Source organism: Peromyscus californicus, unplaced genomic scaffold, assembly GCF_007827085.1.
Source record: "Peromyscus californicus insignis strain IS unplaced genomic scaffold, ASM782708v3 Scaffold_3__1_contigs__length_106647218, whole genome shotgun sequence".
In the NCBI taxonomy this organism is placed as follows: domain Eukaryota; kingdom Metazoa; phylum Chordata; class Mammalia; order Rodentia; family Cricetidae; genus Peromyscus; species Peromyscus californicus.
Genome location: NW_026294551.1, coordinates 47,592,539 through 47,607,271, shown reverse-complemented (window position 1 = coordinate 47,607,271; position 14,733 = coordinate 47,592,539). Strand labels below are relative to the sequence as shown.

Here is a 14,733-nt window from a genome sequence, read left to right as displayed (position 1 = left end):
CCTTTTCAGCTATTGGCCAGCTGGTGAGTTGTTGGGCGTGGCTTAGAGAAGTTCCTCCAGGCAAGGGGGTGGCCTCCTTGCCAATCAAAGCCCAGACGTCGGGAGGGGCGGGAGTAAGCGGAGGTGCTGGAGCCCCCCCCTGAGTGGGTGTGGTCACGTTGCCCAGCAGTGGGCGGTGATTGGCCCTGGGCGGTGCATTCGCAGCTCGTGCGTCACGACGCCGCCAGCTGATCGGAGACTGGAGCCGGTGTGTGCTGGGCGATGGGAAGAGACAGAGCGGTCGGCGGTGCGGAGAGGACGCAGTGATTTTGCTCCCCCTGTCCTCAGCAACCCCCACACCCAGCATCAGGTGGGTGTGATCTGGGGACCCGGTCATTCCGGGGGGAATCGCGGTAACAGGGTGATGGGGGAAAGTAGGGTCCTGGCGACCACACCCTGCCCTTCTGGGGGAGGGGAGAGGGGGCGGCGGGGACGGGGACGCTTCCGGGAGAGGGGCCCTGGACTGGCCCGAGTAGTGTGTCTGGACGTTTAAAGAGAGGGTCTCGGACGGGAATCGTGGCAGAAGGTCTGGAGAGGTAATTGGGGGAAAAGATGAGAGACCAGAGGGCTGGGGACGTCTAACCCCGACGCCCTCTGGTTTGAGGATCCGGGAGCTGACCATTTAGCCTGGGGAGAATCTGGGGGAGCGAGTAGTGTGGAGGTGCACTGCTTCTACCGGCGCTGACTGTGTCAGGGCCAGTTCAAGTCCCTGGCAGGGAAGGGGTCGCTGGGCGGGCCAGCCCCTCCTCTCGTTCCCTCCCGGGATGTTATGTAAGGGGGGAGGGGAAAGGAGTAGGGGGCGGCGGTGCAGAGGCCTTATGCAACCCAAAGGTTAGGGTTTCACCGCGGCTGGGCGGAGGTTAGGGGGGCGGACAGGAGGAGGGCCTGGAAACTCTACCCGCACCCCCCCCCCAGCCTAACTGGCCGTCTTGGACAGAGAGAAGGTCACCTTTGCACCTCCCCCCCAGTATGTCCGGTGGTGAGGCCCCTAGCCCCGGCTTGGCCATGACCGCCTGGGAAGCCGGCTGGCTGGGTGGGGCGCCTGGGTTAGTCATCGCTGGGCTCCCTCTTTCCCCACCTCCTGGCCAACTCTTGGCCCCTCCCCACGGCCTCCGGCTAGGCTAACGTCCCCACCTCCCTCTGGCCCTAGTTTCAGCCTCCAACTCATTTGGCCTGTCATCCTGGCTGTCAGAGTAGGGCTAGAAGCTGTCGAGGTGCCAGAGGGTTGATGGAGCAGCTGGTCAGAGGGTCAGTGCCCTGGGCCCACCCCGCCCGGCAGCCAAGGGCACCTGCTTGGCACAAACTCTCAGCAGCCAATGAACCCTGTAGCTGAACAGAGCCATCTCGGGCAGAGAGAGGAGTGGACAGAAACCGATCACCTAGGAGAAGGAAGATACCACAAAGTTTATGCTTCCCAAGAGGCTTTTTTGGAATTTGAAAATCGCCCACCCCACCGTAATCTTTCCACTCCCTGAATATAGAAATCCCAAGGCACAATCTCCTTGGCCCCTCGATCTGGCAGTGGCCATGCCCTTGGACTGACTGTGCAGAACCACCCTCTCCAGCTCACAGCCCTCTAGCCTGCCACGCCCCCAGCCCCCTCCCTGGGCCATGCTGCAGGGCCCCGGCTTTTCCTGCTGATTCATGCGTTGGAACTGTGGGGGCGGGGCTTGGAACTTGGAACAAAGTTCAGACGTGGAGGGGCCGGCAGACAGCCTGGAATTCATACCAGATGTACCCGGAATGTGCAAGCGGAATGCCTGGCATCTCAGAGTCCTGAGGAAGCTGCCCAGCCACCCTGCCCATACCTCCCTCCCCTCCTGCCTTTGGTCAGCTGTCCTCTCCCTCATACTCCTCAGAGCCCCTGCTGACCTTCCAAACTCTAGCCCTCCTCCCCATTCTAACCCTCCACCACCCCTCCTTCCCGCTGAACTCACTAAGAGCAAGTCAGTCGAGCCAATGGCAGAACTCACATCTCTGGACCTGAAGTCTACTTTTTCACTTGGGACCTAGGTTCTAGACCCTGCCCTTTGAATGCTGAAGATGCTGGCGTCCTCAGCCGGTTGCCAAGGGTTGCTAGTGCCTCCTGGTCTGTAAATCGGGCCAAGAGAGGTGCATTTAGGAGCCTCTTGCCTCTTACTCAAGAACCCCTCATTAGAAGGTATTGAAAGTCATCTAGAGCTAGTGGGTCCCTGTCCCCCAGCCCTGTTCTGAGCGTTCCTGTTTTTCTTCCCTCCCATTTAGGAACCTGTGCCTCCCACACCCTCACCTGGCTGAGCCGCAGTAGTTCTTCAGTGGCAAGCTTTATGTCCTGACCCAGCTAAAGCTGCCAGTTGAAGAACTGTTGCCCTCTGCCCCTGGCTTCGAGGAGGAAGAGGAAGAGCAGCTTCTTTGCCTACCATCTGGAAGGTGACAGAACTGGGGTTGGGAAGGGCTGGACAGCTGGGGTGATGGCTTTAAGGAAAGGTGCCCCGGGGAGCCCTTACCCGCACTGGCCCAACCAGAGATTCAGGTTAAAGGCCCTGACTGAATTGGGGAATAGGTGGCCCCACCTCCCCAAGGTTAGCTGATCTCTGTGTGGCAATGGGAAGGAACGGAAGGAAAGTCTGCCTACCTGTTCACCAAGACTTCCTTGTAGGCCTGCCATATCTCTCTCACCCCCTGCCCCAACTTTCCTTTCACATGAGGTCCCAAAGTAAATATACTCCCGGGGAGGTGACATCGAAATTCTGATCTAAGTGGTCACCCGTGTGTTTACCTTTCTCTGTATCTTTTAGATTGGTCCAGATTTTGGATTTAGGGGTACTTACCTCTGTGGGGACCCTTACACATGTCTACTTCTCCATCTGTGAAATGGGGAGTCCCATAGATGAGTAGGCAGGAGGGCATCAGAAGTCCACCTGTGCTGACTCAGAGCCTGGGCTCTTCTCTTTCCGTGGGTGGAAACCAAACAGCTCTTCCTATAAACTGCTGTCCCTCCCTCACCCCCTGACTACACACCCAGCTCTGGGGGATTGGGGTGGAGGGAAAGGTTAGGGTTAAGACCAATGCTAGTGGGAGGCTAGTCCCATGCTGACTTCTCATCATACAGGGGTGACCCAAGGTCTCCCCTCCACCCCAAGTAAGACTGCAGCTCCTGGTTGGGCCCCAACAGCCACTGCCATTTATTTTCTGCCTTTGCTTTCCAGGATAGTGAGACTCAGCTCAGTGCTGGGCAGGCAAGAAATTGTCTCCTCCAGCCATCGGGGAGACGGGTTGTAATGATAGGAGCCCCCCTCTAGCTCCTGAGACATTCTTGGGCTTGGGCTCTGACTGTGGTTCACCTTTGGCCCAGTCTCCCTACCAGAAGATGGGGTTCAGGGGCTACAGGAAGCTGTTTGTTCTGCTGGGCAGGAGAAGGAGGAGTCGTCCTAGCCTATTCTCATTTATGAGAAACTGAGTCATAGGGGAGAATAGACCGCAGAAGCCAGCCCCACTGCAGCCTGAGATGAGGGTAGGATGTGTAAGGGACTGCAGCCGAGGCGGGTGGGGAGGCCGAGTCTACTCGGACGCTGCAACAAAGGTTGCCCTGTCCCTCGACCCTGCCTTCTCCCCCTCCTCACGCCACTGGCCACAGTGTGTCCCTCCAGCACTGGGCTCATGGCTCTGCCATCTTCACCCAACATGGAGCCTCAGAGGTGAGGAAGGGCAGCCTGGAAACACAGAGGCAGGCAGAAGACCAGTGAAGGACCTGGCCAGGAGCCACAAGGGCCTGTCCCAGACATTGTTCAGAGGGGCACACGGAAGCCTGGAGAACACCAGGAAAGAGAACAGCCAGCCTCCGTGAAAGACAAGCTTCCAGCCATCTCCTCTCCAGACCTACCTCCCTTGGAGATGAAGACCCATAATGAAGTATGGTCCTGTCTCTTCTCTACCCCGCAGTTTCTATATAACGACCCTGGAGGAGCATGAGCCACCTCTGAAAGGAAATACAGAGCAAATTCAAAGAGAGACTCAAATGTGTAACACTATGGAAAAACATAGTTTTGGCTGGGGCTGTAGCTGAGTTGGGAGAATGCTTGTTCAGCATGCACAGAGTCCTGGTTCTATCTTTGCATTGCCTAGACCTGGGTGTGGTGGCACAGGCCTATAATCCCAGCACCCTGGAGGTGGTGGTGAGGAGCCTACATCCAAAGTCATCCTCTGCTACACAGTGAGTTCTGAGCCAGCCTGGACTACATAAGACACTTGTCTCAAAAAAAAAAAAAAAAAAGCAATTAAAAGAAGGCTGACATTGCTGAAAGCATTTCCCCTCATCATGGTACAAGTCAATGGAGGCAGAAGGAACACTCCCATACGTTGTGGGTAGTGGCGCCAAACATTGTAAGAGATGTCTTTTGGCCTTGTAATTTTGTGTTCTAGAAATGTATCTTAAAATCAGAGTTTGGTTATAAAATGCTCATCTCAGGGATGATGTTTGGAAATCCATTCCTTTTCTGCTGTTTGGAAATCCATTCCTTTTCTGCTGTCGTGAATTCTCAGTGGGGGGTTGCTTGAGTGGATTATATCCATCCCAGTGGTGGAGTGCTGCACAGCCATCCAGAGTCCTGCAGAAGAAAAATTGACTGGAAAGAAAAATGCTCTTTGAATATTAAAAAGATTATAAAAAGTGTGAGTTTTGTGACCTTAATTTTGTCTTTAAACAATTTGTTTTAAAATAAGAGTGCATACTTGTAATACATAGACTAAAAAAAAAAGACTCAAAGTAGACTCAAATGTTAGGAGTGGTTATTTTTGAATGGTGGGATAGAGCAATTGTGAATTTCCCCCTTGTTTTCCAGTCATTCTAAGTTTTCTATACTAATTGTATATTGCTTTTGCATGTTAAATAAATGATAGCAAAAGATAAATGTGATTTTTAAAATTTTTACTTTTTCATGTGTATGAGTGTTTTGCCTGCACGCATGTATGTGCGCCATTCTTGTGCCTGGTGCCTCCAGAGGCCAGAAGAGGGCTTAGAACCTCTTGGAACTGGAGTTGGACTATTTTGAGCCACCACATGGGTGGTGGAAATCGAACATAGGTCCTCTGCAAGAGCAGCCAGTGCTAACTTCTGGTCCATCTCTTCACCTCCTCTATGTAATTTTAAAAAGATTTATATTGTGTGTCTGTGGGGGGTTATGTGCACCTGATGTGGATGCCTGCAGAGCCAGAAGAGAACATCACGTTCTCTGGAGCTAGAGTTACATGCTGTTCTGAGCTGTCTGATATGGATGTGGGGAATTGAACTCAGGTCCTCTAGAAGAGCTGCAAATGCTCCTAGCCACTAAAGCCATCATCTCTTCAGTCCTTGAGGTAATTTTGTTTAAACTTCAGAGAATTGGATGTAGGAGGATGGGCTGTACCTAGTGCCTTGGTGAAAATGTTTGTTTGGGGCACCTATTGCTTCTTGAACGTGTGTGTGTGTGTGTGTGTGTGTGTGTGTGTGTGTGTGTGTGTGTGTGTGTGTGTGTGTTGCTGGGAATCACATCCAGGGCCTTGTACAAGCTAAGCAGGTGCTCACCACATTGAAGTCAGCCCTGTGAACTTCATTCTCTTAGTTGGCTGAATCCACCCACCTGCTCTGCATACAGGAAGCTTTCCTCTGCCTTCTGGGTGTCAGCCAGCTAAGGAGGTGTGGCTCAGAGTAAGAAAGAAGGAAAATGCTCAAAACCAGTCACTCCAGGGAATTTGGGGTTGGAGAGGATGTGTCTTAAAGCCAAACGGGTCTAGAATCTGAACAAGCTTATAGTGCTGTCACTGGGTGTTTATCTCTTGAATCGGCCTTTTTCTTGAGGCCTGGGGAGGGAAGGAGGATGCATTTCAGGTATGTGGTAGTAGTGATTTCCATTTGCCTTCTCTGCCTAATAAAGATTCCCAGTAGGGGGGAAAAAACTTGGGAAGGGATCCCCTAAGACTACTCCAAAGAGGGGGCGGGGGTGGATCGCTCTTCGGTTTGGGAAGTACTATGTAAGAGAATGACAGGTGGGCCGAGGGCACCTCTGCCTAACTAGCCATGCTCTCAGGTAAAGGTGAGGTGGTGCAAGGTGTGGGCCCTCAGGGTTTGGCTGCTCTAGCCTTCTACCTTTGGGGCTGTGGGTAAGGATGACCAGTAGGTGAGAGATGAGGAAACCAGAGCAGAAGGTGAAAGTTAGTGGGCGGAGCCCCAGACCTGTCAGGTAAGGCTAGACTAGATCGCTTTCTGGAACTCTGAGGGGTTTGGAGACTCGTGGCGTTGGAGAAGACTTCTAGTGTTGTGCAGGAAGGGGTCTGAGCTCGGTTGCCGGACTTGATGCCCGGGAGCCCCCCAACCCGCTAGCCCCAGGCAGGGGCGGGACGCCATCATTTCTATGGCTCCACGGGCGGTGGCCCCACAGCTGAACCAATCACTGCCCTGCCGAGGGATAGGGGCGTGGACAAGCAGGGGAAAGTTACAACACGTTGGAAAGGCAAGGCAGGCGAGGAAGCCCCCGGCACAGCTCCGTGGAAAAGCCAGATCCCGACTCCGCCGGGGCACTTTGAGGTCCGGTCCACCAGGCACGGGGATCGAAGACACAAACTGAAGCCTAGCTGACCTGCCAGACCATGGCATCCTGGGGACTCTTTGTGGCTGGTGCCTCCTTCGCGTCATTTCGGGGGCTGCACTGGGGACTGCAGCTGCTGCCCACCCCGGAATCTACTCAGGACAGCTGGATGTGGCGAAACATTTTCGTTTCGCTGATGCATAGCCTACTCTCTGGATCAGGGGCGCTGGTCGGGTGCGGAACTTAGAGATTGACGAAGCACTGAGGGGTGGGGGTGGAGATGAGGGCGTGGAAGACTGAGGTCGGAACATTGGGTGGGTACCTTTTAGAATAGATAGATTCGAGGTCTTCAAAGTCTGGAGCTGGGTTGAGTTGCAGGCGGGTGGGAGTACCCAGGAGAAGGCTGGATCTAGGTCTTGGAGAAATTGACCTTAGCCCCCCATCTTCCTCAGGCTGTGGCTTTATCCTCAGATGGTCACCGACCCGATTCATGGCCACCCATCGTGGGCAGTGGTCCTGGTAGCAGTGTCAGTGGGTGAGTGTCTAGAAAAGGCTGGGCCACGGAAGGCAGTGTTGAAATGAGAATTCTAGGTCCCTCCCCCGCTTTGGAATGGAGCAGATGTTGCTGGAGGTTTGCTGTGAGGGATTAAGGACCTGGGAAAAGTGGGACTTGAGACACCTCTCTAGGCTGTGCACCATCGAGGAGCCTGAAAATCCTCCCCCATGCCCACAGGTTATTTCCTGGCGGATGGAGTTGACATGCTGTGGAATCAGACTTTGGCGCAGGCCTGGGACCTTCTCTGTCACCATGTGGTGGTGAGACTGAAAGGGAGACGCCAGACAGAAAGGAAGCACTCCCAACCCCTCTTCAGTCTTCTGTCCTCTGACTTTCCCACAAAGTCCCCTGAAAACCTATCTTCCCCGTCTTGGACTGAACTGGAGGGAGGTTTTGACTGCTAGCCACAGTTTGGAGTCTGGGCATTACCCAACGAGTTTGGATCCCCCACAAACATCCAGCTGGTCATGAAAACCCGGATACAGTTTTGCTGAGAGGGAGGAGTCATAGTATAGGATGTGGGAATGAGGAGAAAAAGCCAGGAATGGAAGCTGGAGTGTGTTATGCAAATAGTGTAGCTCCAGGGTGAGACAGGCTCTGGGTGAAGGCTGCTCATGCGTCCTAGATAAGGGTCAGCAGAAAGGTCAGGTTTGGGGGGAGTCCTACAAAATGCTTGTGCATCCCCAGTATAGAGATTAGGCTGGCGGGACTTGACGGGCACAGGTCGTGCAAAGGTTTGACTTTGAACCTCACCCCCAGGTAGTGAGCTGCCTGAGCATCGCGGTTCTGTCGGGCCACTACGTGGGCTTCGCTATGGTATCTCTGCTTCTGGAGCTGAACTCCATCTGTTTGCATCTGCGGAAGCTGCTGCTGCTTTCCCATAAGGCCTCATCCTGGGCCTTCAGAGTAACCAGTTGGGCCACCCTGACCACTCTGGCCCTCTTCCGCCTTCTACCTCTAGGATGGATGACGCTGTGGTTGTTTCGGCAGCACTACCAGGTGCCTCCTGCTTTGGTCATCCTTTGTATAACTGGGCTGGTCACTGTGGGTACCATGAGCATCTCATTGGGTATCCGAATTCTGATCAGGGATGTCTTGCAGTCTCGGCCCAACTCATTTATCGCTGTGCACAAGGAGATTCGGCAGATAAAGACGCATGATGGTGAGCCTGTCACCAGGAACAATTCCACTCTCAATCTGAAAGACTAGAGAAGTGGAGGCTTCCTCTTCTGCCAGACCTGGGGGACTGGGGCCGGGAAGAGGAGATGGTAGCCTTCACTGTATAGTCCACTGTGTAGTAAGGGCTAGACTGTATTATCAGCATCTCAGGACCTTTTCCAGCTAACTCACTTCTCTCCCCTTCCCAAGACCCAAGAAGAAATGTGAATGTTAGTGGCTTCATGGGAACCTCGATTACCACTCAGTGAATTCCTTTGCTCCAGCGTAAGGACAGACAATGGGACAGGAGGTCCTTCTAGAATCAGAGAGATCCCATTTATGATCAAATTCTGGCAGTGAGATGAGAGCACAAGAAACATTATCTGTTGCCAGGAGGGATGGGCATGGCAGTTGCCAGGGACAGACAGAAGCCAGGCCACTGCAATCATTGCTGATACCTCCCATCCTCTGGGTGAGACTGCAAGTACTAGGATTGTACTCAACCCTACTCTGCTGCACACAGCCTTTCTAATACTTATGTATCTTCTGACCTTTTTAAAGAAATGTAAATTCTTAGATGAACATGATGTCTCTCCTAAGGCAGCACAGAGCCAGGAGCCACAGAAGAGACTGAACCATCTGGACTGAATACCCAGTGTGATCACCCAATGCAAAGCTTTTTAAGGCTCTGGGTTGTGTTGAGCACTGAGGCAGAGGCCCAGCAGGGGAGAAGAGACAGAGGGGCAGGACAGCTGACTGACCCTCTTCTGGAGTCTTTTGAAGGCTCTCTCCTCCTGTTTCCACAGCTAGTCTCCTGTTACATGCAGTCTCCTCCCTTTCTAGTCGGAACATCCAGGTTACAGGAACTGTGGAGCAGATTAGGGTTACTGTTGTATCGAACAGTAAAGTGATAACCCCTTGGCCGGTGGTGGTGGCACACGCCTTTAATCCCAGCACTCGGAGGCAGAGGCAGGCAGATCTCTGTGAGTTCGAGGCCAGCCTGGGCTACAGAGTGAGTCCAGGAAAGGCGCAAAGCTACACAGAGAAACCCTGTCTCGAAAAACCAAAGGGGAAAAAAAAAGCGATAACCCCTAGTCACCCTCAGAAAGGATACAGGAGGCAGGGGGGAGGGGATTTTAAAAAGCGCTGCTAAGGCCAGGCATTGGTGGTGCACACCTTTAATCCTAACACACCGGAGGCAGAGGCAGGCAGAGCTCTGTGAGTTTGAGGCCAGTCTGGTCTACAGAGTGAGATCCAGGACAGCCAGGGCTACACAGAGAAACTCCGTTTTGAAAAAATGAAAAAACCAAAACCATAAAAAAAAAAAAAGACGATGCTAAGAAGTGGAGGGAGAGAGAGACAAAGAGGATAAGGGAGACAGATGTGCACAGATAGCGGTCTGGGTAGAAGAGAGAAAGATTAAACCCCATAGAGAAGCCAGGCAGTGAGAGCTTGAGGGTAAGGAGAGCAAAGCTTCAGCAGACATATTGAAAAAGCTTGTTACAGAAGCTGAGAGGAGCCGGATCATAGTGTTGATGGAATGATCACCAAGAAAGCAGGAAAAACAGGAATAAAACGGGACAGAAAGGGACCCCAAGAGAGGAAGGCCCAGCTAGTCTAGACATCAAAACATTGAAAGCAGACTCGGGAGAGACGGAGGTGGTAGTGGCCAATGGAGAAATTAACAGAGTGAGAGAGAGGTGGAGATAGAGAAGGGGAATCAGAGAGGGGACCGACCGAGAAGCAGGGGCGGAGGCAGGAGAGAGGGTTTGCTGTATAGAAGCAGGAAGTGTGTAGAACTGGAGATGGGCAGCTGCAGTGAGAGGCAGACAGGCTGACAGCAATAGGGAGGCAGAGACTGGGGGGAAGAGGGGGTCGAGTCTTCAGAGGTGCAGTGAGACAGAAGGATAGGCAGGGCAGAGGAGAATCACGGGGTGGGGACAGCATGTAAAGCAACATCCGGAAGGAGCGAGGAAAAGGAGGAACGAAGGGATGGGGAGGGAGGGGAAAAGAGAATGAGAAGCAAAGACAGAACATTGCATGAGATCTCCATTGCAGTCAGAAAAACAGGAGCAAAGACTGGAGCCTGGCAAGGTGGCTGGCATATGCTGGTAATGCTAGCCCTTGGGAATGACAAGCAGGAGGATCAGGAGTCCAGCCTGGGCTACATGAAATCCCATCTCAACAAACAAACCAAAGCAGAAAAAATTGGACATGGCAGCTGCAGCATGACGGAGCATTCTTGAGGCCCTGGGTTCAATGCCCAGCACAAAGAATTTTCCTTTTTTTTTTTTTTTTTTTTAAATGTGGGGTTTGGCAGGTGCTTTGTTTGATATGGGTCTGGTCACTGGGGTAATACCATGGCCAGGTGAAGTAGTCCTCGAGACTGACTCCAAGCTTGCCCAGTCATTTGCTGATAGACTCTGTCTTCCAGCAGAGGAGAGGAGCTTCACTGGGGAGAGAACATTGAGATTTTAGGTCTCAGAACACTATCCTTATTATACAGGAATAAATGGCTATGCAAATGATTTCATTAGTCTATTGTGAGTGTGATTGCTTTGAGCCATTTCTCTTGACTCCGGTGGCATCCTGGTTTGCAATAAGGTGTGGGTTGTGGAGGCCTGGACTTGAGAGGGCTTCCTGTTACTGATTTCTCTGCCTCTCCTTCCCCTCCGCTTCTCCCCCTCCCTCCCCCCTCTTTTTCTCTCTCTCTCTTTCTCTCTTTCTGTTTGTTTTGTGGGTTTTGTTGTTATTGCTCGTGTGTGTGTGTGTGTGTGTGTGTGTGTGTGTGTGTGTGTGTGTGTGTGTGAAAGAGAGAGAGAGAGAGAGAGAGAGAGAAGTTGGGTTGGATGTAGTGGAGGCTGGCATTGAATTTTTCCTGATCTTCCTGCCTCTGTGGCCTAGGACCTAGACCTGCGAGTATGGAAGTGTACTACATACCAGGCCAGGCTAGCACCTTCTCTTTGTGACCTACAAATAACTGAAGTGTTATTAGATCCTCTGTGCCCAGAAAACAAACCTAGGAGCCAGGGAGATGTCTCAGTAGATAAAAATACTTGCTATCAGGACTGATAACCTGAATTTTTTTTGTTACTGTGGGTTTTTTGTTTGTTTGTTTGTTTTTTTGTTTTTTAGCTCTGGCTGGCCTGGAACTCCATAGATCCACCTGCCTCTGCCTCCCAAGTGCTATGATTAAAGGCGTGCGCCACCACACTTGGCCTAATAACCTGAGTTTGATCCTCAGGGCCCACATGATGGAAGGATAGAATAGACTCTCACAAGCTCTCCTCAGACTTCCTCATGTGCACTGTGGCGTGAGTCCTCCTTCCCCAAAGGGGAAAACAAAAACAAAACAAAAAAATACAAATGTAAGAATTAAAAAAAACAGCCGGGTGGTGGTGGCGCACGCCTTTAATCCCAGCACTCGGGAGGCAGAGGCAGGTGGATCTCTGTGAGTTCGAGGCCAGCCTGGTCTACAGCGCGAGATCCAGGAAAGGCGCAAAGCTACACAGAGAAACCCTGTCTCGAAAAACCAAAAAAAAAAAAAAAAAAAAAAAAAAGAATTAAAAAAACAGCAAACCCAGGTCCTGTGATGGTGGCCCAGAATCAAGGTGCTTTCTACCAAAACTGACCACCCAGTGAAGAGTGAGAACCGCCTCCCTTGGGTTATCCTTTGACCTCCACAGGCATGTCACACACATGTGTACCTACACATACACACCACCAAGAAATAATAAAGAAATACACCAAGAAATGTAAGGACATTTTTAATATTAAAAATTATTTTTAAAAGAGCAAATCTATCTAGGCCCGAGGACACACTTGCAATCCTAGCCCTTAGGAAGCTGAGATAGAAGGATGAGGAGTTCAAGGCTAGCCTCAGGTATGTGATATGTTCAAGACCAGCCTGGGCTACAGAAAAACAGAGAAGAGAGTGGGGGGAGAGAGAGAAAGAGGGGGTGGGTAGGGGGAGAATGGTCAGCAAAGACTCTGGAAAAAATGAAACTCATTGGAAAACCCCTCAGAATTACTTAAGTGAGGAGGAGTAGAGTTGAGAGTGGAGGAGTTCCAGAGTGGAAGAGTGGGAGAGACGAAGATCAATCCGTTCAGATAATTACCTCCGAAATGGCATCTCCACGTCAGGATGTTTCAGGTTGAAAGTCAGCCAGACCAGTCAGCAACCATCGATTTCTGCACTTTTCAAGACTGCACTCTCTCTCTGCCCAGCTTTCCTCTGCAGACATGACGGCCACTGATGTTGGCGTTGTGGTGCAGTACCTGCCTCGGATCTGCTAGATCACCACACACCTTCTGCAGGATCCGGACACAGACGTGACTCTCAGTCTCAGGGAGTCTTTCTTTCTACAGAGATAAGAGTGCAAGCCCTGTGTGTTTAGAGGGTAACATGAGGGTCCCTGGAGAGGGCTCCCTGCCTACCACCACCGAAAACCCAAACCTTGGGATAACATCTGACATTCCAGGGAATAAATGTATATATGTAGGATGTAGCCCTGGTTGTCCTGAAATGCACACTATAGACCCGGATGACTTCAAATCTCAGAGATCCATTTGCCTCTGGTTCTCAAGAGCTAGGATTAGAGGCATGTACCACCACGCTTGGCTCGTGGTTTATTTAGTTTTATTTTTATTATTTTTATTTATTTATTTATTTATTTATTTTTTGGTTTTTTTCGAGACAGGGTTTCTCTGTGTGGCTTTGCGCCTTTCCTGGAACTCGCTTTGGAGACCAGGCTGGCCTCGAACTCACAGAGATCCGCCTGGCTCTGCCTCCCGAGTGCTGGGATTAAAGGCGTGCGCCACCACCGCCCAGCTATTTAGTTTTATTTTATGTGTATGAATATTAGCCTGCTTATATGTGTGTGCTTCAAGTGCATGCCTGGTGCCCACAGAGGCCAGACGAGGGGCTTGGTTGCATCCCCTGAAAATGAAGTCATGAACGACTGTAATCAGTCAGTAAAGGGGGCTGGCGATGAAACTCAGTTTGTCTACAAGAGCAGTAGTGCCCTTATCTGTTGAGCCATGTCTCCAGCCTCAGATTTCTCAGTTAATCTTTGCCCTCTCACTCAGCCCCACCTGCTCATGCCCTTGAGAGAACTACTTCATCTCCTTGACCTTCCCCAGCCGATGGTGCTAGTCCTGGTGGCTGAGAGACATGCAGATCCCAAGTTCAGGCAGTGCAAGAGGAGGCCAGATAAGCCCTTGGAGCTGGAGGGCCACAGACTCACCCGTTCCCTTTAGCTACTTGTCTGAGTATACTTTGCCCCAACCTCCTGCCCTTCCTTCCTCCAAATCTAAATCTTTGCCCAATCCAAAGGTGCCCCTCCCCCACAGTAATCCAAGTGATGCCTGGGACCCTAGGGAGTTGGGAGAGAGAAATTTGCGCATCTTAAGGCAGCTGCAGTAGTATTTCTTTACTGTATAATGAATCTTAAAAATTCATGCCAGGGCCGGGCGGTGGTGGTGCACGCCTTGAATCCCAGCAGAGCCAGGCGGATTTCTGTGGGTTTGAGGCCAGCCTGGTCTACAGAGCAAGATCCCAGACAGGCACCAAAACTACACAGAAAAATCTTGTCTCGAAAATTAAAAAAAAAAAAAATCATGCCAGGTAGTAGTGGTGTGCACATTTAATCCCAGGACTCAGGAGGCAGAGGCAGACAGATCTATGTAAGTTCTAGGCCAGTCTGGGATACAGAGTGAGTTTCAGGACAGCCCGGCATACACAGAGAATGGGGGGGGAAAATGATTGTTTCCTTTGCTGTGCAGCGACTTTTTATTTTCACGTAGTCATGTCTGTTGAGGATGGTTAGTTTCTGTGCTGTTGATGTTTTATTCAAAAAGTTCTTGCATACACCAATATTTTGAAGGGTATCCCTTATGTTTTCTTCTAGAAGTTTCAGTGTTTCGGGTTTCAAATTAAGGTCTTTGATCCACTTTGAATTGGTTTTTAAAATATTTACAAACCGTCAAACACAGCTACCGGTACTGTGATCTAAGGAAGTGTTGTCGTCTTACTTTGTCATTCCGAGTGTTCCCCTTTTTTTTTTGTTTGTTTGTTTTTTTTTTTTGGTTTTTTCGAGACAGGGTTTTTCTGTGTAGCTTTGGTGCCTGTCCTGGAACTCACTTGGTAGCCCAGGCTGGCCTTGAACTCACAGAGATCCGCCTGGCTCTGCCTCCCGAGTGCTGGGATTAAAGGCGTGCGCCACCACCGCCCGGCGAGTGTTCCCCTTTTTAACAAATATTTATAAAGGACCCACTAGGTCCCAAGCAAACAGAACAAGGTATAATAACAAGTAAAGGAGCCAGAGCCCTGGCCTCAGGAGCCCGCAGCCAGCATTTTGTTAAACTGGGTAAGTGGGAGTCATTCAGAGGATAGAACAAGGATGATGGATATAGACAGGTGATCCAAAGGACCAGTAG

The 14,733-nt window shown here is 51.2% G+C and overlaps 1 protein-coding gene and 1 long non-coding RNA gene across 3 annotated transcripts; both read left to right on the top strand.

Moving 5' to 3' along the window:
* The first annotated feature begins 8 nt into the window (after positions 1–8).
* LOC128122322 (uncharacterized) lies at positions 9–4,928 on the top strand. 2 transcript variants are annotated; one of them, XR_008222401.1, is made up of 3 exons: positions 9–23; positions 205–349; positions 2,284–4,928. It is a non-coding gene; the product is annotated as an uncharacterized LOC128122322 (long non-coding RNA). The 2 variants fall into 2 exon arrangements; XR_008222402.1 differs by lacking the exon at positions 9–23 and having other exon boundaries at positions 222–349; positions 2,284–2,448; positions 3,228–4,928.
* Positions 4,929–6,535: 1,607 nt separating this feature from the next.
* Positions 6,536–10,534, top strand: Tlcd2 (TLC domain containing 2). Its single transcript, XM_052757681.1, has 4 exons — positions 6,536–6,815; positions 7,034–7,116; positions 7,315–7,397; positions 7,897–10,534. The coding sequence occupies exons 1-4, from the start codon at positions 6,643–6,645 to the stop codon at positions 8,344–8,346; spliced, it is 789 nt and encodes a 262-aa protein (XP_052613641.1). The 5' UTR covers positions 6,536–6,642; the 3' UTR covers positions 8,347–10,534.
* Positions 10,535–14,733: the final 4,199 nt, after the last annotated feature.

Coding starts and splice junctions, on each gene's coding strand:
- Tlcd2 (XM_052757681.1), top strand. CDS start 6,643: ATGGCATCCTGGGGACTCTTTGTGGCTGGTGCCTCCTTCGCGTCATTT. Junction 6,816..7,033: donor GGATCAGGGGCGCTGGTCGG/GTGCGGAACTTA, acceptor CATCTTCCTCAG/GCTGTGGCTTTATCCTCAGA. Junction 7,398..7,896: donor TTCTCTGTCACCATGTGGTG/GTGAGACTGAAA, acceptor CCTCACCCCCAG/GTAGTGAGCTGCCTGAGCAT.